At 43.4% G+C, this 4,098-nt stretch overlaps 1 protein-coding gene across 1 annotated transcript in view; it reads left to right on the top strand.

The window, feature by feature from the left end:
- lum (lumican) overlaps nucleotides 1-3,868 on the top strand; it is a 4,287-nt gene extending 419 nt beyond the window's left edge. The window contains exons 2-4 of the mRNA XM_079756100.1: nucleotides 1-72; nucleotides 1,241-2,122; nucleotides 2,338-3,868. The exon at nucleotides 1-72 is cut by the window's left edge and continues 4 nt beyond it. Of these exons, the coding sequence (XP_079612226.1) occupies nucleotides 1,246-2,122; nucleotides 2,338-2,501 (1,041 nt within the window). The 5' untranslated portion in view covers nucleotides 1-72; nucleotides 1,241-1,245 and the 3' untranslated portion in view covers nucleotides 2,502-3,868. The remainder of the gene's footprint in view (nucleotides 73-1,240; nucleotides 2,123-2,337) is intronic.
- The last annotated feature ends 230 nt before the right edge of the window (nucleotides 3,869-4,098 follow it).

The raw sequence follows: 4,098 nt of genomic DNA, 5'->3' as shown, positions 1-4,098 counted from the left end.
TGCGTACTGTTTGAGCACCACACTACCTACCGGCCTTCCATCTCCTCCACACATCAGGAGCGACGACCTCAGGTAAGCCTGCGCATGTCGGGGAGGATTTGGGATTTCCTGTTTGATTATTCATCTGGATTTCTTTGCTGTTTGGTTGGGCATTCTGGGTCGTAGTGTGGGAGGAGGATGGTTTTGTTGGCCTCTGCCTCTGTTGAGGGTCTCAGGGCAGGGATGGGTATGCAGGGGTGTCCGTGTTCGCTGGTTCTGCAAGCGGACAGCCAGCAGCAGGAACCCTGAACAGGAACTGAGACAGATTGCAAAGGCATGCTTGAACCTGCCGATTTGGAAAATAACCATAGATAATCGCAGTCGCATGCGTGATAGGCTTTTTGCAACACTTGTAGATGGGTATGTCTTCCGTGTTTGTTTTGTTTTTGCACGGGGATATTTTGCATGAGTGACTGATGAGTCTGGGATCTGTGAAGCTTTGCAAGTTGGCTCTAAGATCCAGCCTCATTTCTGCACGGCTTCACAATATAGCCCATATTTGCATGATAAAGTGTTGTAGCTTTAGTTGAAAGTCCTTGCAAGTGAGTAATATAAGCCTTTGAGTTTGCCAGATGCTTTGCTGACAAAGGGCTACAGTTGATTTCCTCAGCCAATGCTTTAACAGAACAAAAATGCTGGACACATCTGTTGTGCATTACCAGGGTAATTGCTAACTCATGCTCTACATTTTTATCAGGTTCATGAAGTGTGGAAAGGGGTGCGCATTAGGGTTCATCGTGTATTTGAGTTGAATGCATGCCATGCCACACAAATTCCATATATAATACAAAATATTGGGTTCCCTTGTGTACGTAGCAGTTTTTTCCAGTTTGGTCTGGGGGAGTGGTCAATGGAGTGGCTGGTCCGACTGTGTGTGTGCATGTGTGTGTGTTTGTGTATGTGTGTGGGGGTGTGTTTGTGTGTCTTTGTGTGTGTGCGGTGGAGGACAGTATTTCAGCTGTGGTTGACAATGATGTGTCTACCTACGTGTTTTTTTTGTTGCTCGTCTAACTATTTTATCATCGAGCAATTGAACTGTTTTGAAACTCGAAAAACGAGTGTGCATCCAAAATTTGATCACATTCAAACAACATGAATTTATCTATTTTCCATGGACGCCTTCAATGCTAACAAGCTTGTTTTTCTGCTCTGTCTCCCACTCCCACCCCTCTCTTGCTCACCGATTCCATCATCCCCCTAGAGGCCATGTCTTCTCTCCGTGTGCCCTTGCTACTAGCCGTGCTGCTGAGCGTGGCCTTGTGCCAGTACGAGGAATATGAGTACCAGCCCGTCAACATCCTGGGGCCGTCCGGACCAAACTGCCACATTGAGTGCGACTGCCCCATCGGCTTCCCCACAGCCATGTACTGTGACGGCCGCAAGCTAAAGACCTTCCCCGTGGTTCCCACGGGCATCAAGTACCTGTACTTGCAGAACAACCAGATCGACGAGATCAAGGCGGGCGTGTTGGACAACGTGACCGCCGAGCTCCGCTGGCTGATCCTGGACAACAACCTGCTCACCAACAGCAAGGTGGCCAAGGGCACCATCGACAAGCTGAGTGCCCTGGAGAAGCTGTACCTCAGCAGCAACCAGCTGACCGAGCCCATCATCCCCTCCTCCAAGGCGCTGGAGGAGCTCAAGATCATGCACAACAAGCTCACCAAGTTCCCCTCCGGCCAGCTCAACAACAAGGAGAACCTGACCTCGGTGAACCTGCAGGACAATGCGCTGACCTCCGAGTCTGTGTCGGGTGCCTTCAAGGGCTCCAAGAGGCTGCTGTCGCTGGACGTGAGCCACAACAAGCTGAAGAAGCTGCCCACAGGCATCCCCAACTCGCTGGAGATCCTGTACGCCGACTACAACGACATCGACAGCGTGGTCAGCGGCTACCTCAACAAGCTGCCGGCGCTGAAGTACCTGAGGATCTCCCACAACAAGCTGGTGGACTCGGGGATCCCCGCCGGCGTGTTCAACGTCTCCACCCTGGTCGAGCTGGATCTGTCCTTCAACAGGCTGCAGTCCATCCCCGAGATCAATGAGCAGCTGCAGCAGCTGTACCTCCAGGCCAACGAGATCAGCAGTAAGCACGGCCTCATGACTTCTCATCCAGTGCTTTGTGGTTTTGCTGTTGTGTCAAGACATGGTGTTAGAGTACCGTTGTATCTTGAATTGCATGGTGGGACGACATTTTGCGGTTCTAATCGAGCTGGAAATGGATTGACATGTAGAGCAATCGGTCCTCCTTTTTAGGGTCAGTAACAAAACGATGCATTTGTCTGTGTTTCCTTTCTGTAGAGTTCGACCTCATGAGCTTCTGCAAGTTCATGGGGCCTGTCAACTACTCCCACCTGAAGCACCTGCGTCTGGACGGCAACAACCTCACACAGGCCAGCATGCCGCTGGAGTCGATCAACTGCCTGCGCGAGGCCTCAGAAATCATGTTCAACGAAAACAGCTAAAGACCTCGAGACAGACAACAGGGCCCCTGGATATGGGGGGGGGGGGCTGAGAACATTTGCTTTCAATGGTTTCATTAATAGAGGTTGTATAAGGAACTGAACTTTAAACTGATAATAATGAGGTCAACCCTTATATTCAGCTTCCTAAGGAATCGCTAGGCCTAAAAGTGATAACCATCAAAAAATATAAACACAATTTAAGTTTAAACACATTTTTTAAAACAATTAGATGAATAGGTTACTTCAAGACATTCCACCAAAAAGAAAACACACTTCATACATTCCAAATGTGCACATTTTGTCTTACGTATGCCTAGATGTATACAGATAGAATGGATTATGCAGTGGCTGAAATAAGCAGTCTGTATTTATCATTTTATCATACATTGTGTTGTCTGTCTTGTGTGTTCCCATGTTTAGCATAATGCTTTCAATGTAGCAACCCTAGATGCCTTGTTGTGTAAAATACCTGCAGGTAGGGAGTGATGTAGTCTGTGATGTACTTCAGATAAGGCTTATAATGGCAAATAGGAGAAATATAATGACTGGCATTTTATAAAATCATTTTTTTATATATCATGTATCCAAATGTCTATTTTTCTTGCTGCCTAAAAACTCAGTGTCTGCAACTGATGGTGTTCAGGCTTTATGAACCAGATATTTGAACCTTTCCTAGCTTTGAATTTAGTGATATTTGCAAGTTCAATAGTTAAGTAAGTTTGTTTAAAATCACAAGTTAACCTTTATTGTTTTATCGGTGACACCCTCTTGCAATTCATAACAGTGAGGACTATAAATGGAAAGTAATTGTGAATATGCTATCTACAATAACATTAAATAATCAATAACTTGATTATTTAAAACGGTATTATCCACAGCAAAAAAACACTGATATTTAGAATAAAAAATGTTAATGACTTAAATATAAGCTCCATGTGAAACACTTTAGACAATAAGGGTGTTCAGGATAATTTGGAGCAAATATTTACACATAATCACATAATATCTGAACCATATTATGCCTATTGCTCATTTGTATTAGTTTGCATAATTTGCATGCATTCCACCTTTATGATAATAAACTCCCGCTTTTGCAGTTACAATGCTTTCATTGTTACCTTGATTGTGTGACATGTTGGATGCCTGCTAGTCCACAGCAATGTATATACAATTGGATGACATTTCCATATACTGAAACTGACATGACATAGCAATATTATTAGCAAATTAACATCATTTCACTGTTTGGTATTTTTCTTTTCTTTTTTTACAGTTCATACATTTTTGTTTGGTTTGAGTCAGTAACTGCTGGTGAATTTACTATGAGTATAAATGATGAATAAACTGAATAAAATTTCCAACATAAATTGAATGGGATCGTATTTTTAAGCATACTGACAAAACACATGTTGTTATTTTTAACTGTTTTGTGGGGAATACAATTTTAAAAGCCTAAAATCAGCCAATATTATAATAAATAAAATAGCTAACTAAGACCAAAACATATCCCTGCCATTAATCAGTCATACATTTTAGGGCATAGGTAAATAAATAAATGTACATTTGATAATTTTTACAAAAAAAGATACAAGACAAA

Source organism: Pollachius pollachius, assembly GCF_949987615.1.
Source record: "Pollachius pollachius genome assembly, chromosome: 18".
NCBI lineage: Eukaryota > Metazoa > Chordata > Actinopteri > Gadiformes > Gadidae > Pollachius > Pollachius pollachius.
Note: the sequence above shows the minus strand (reverse complement) of the source record. Positions and strands in the feature narration are given on the sequence as shown.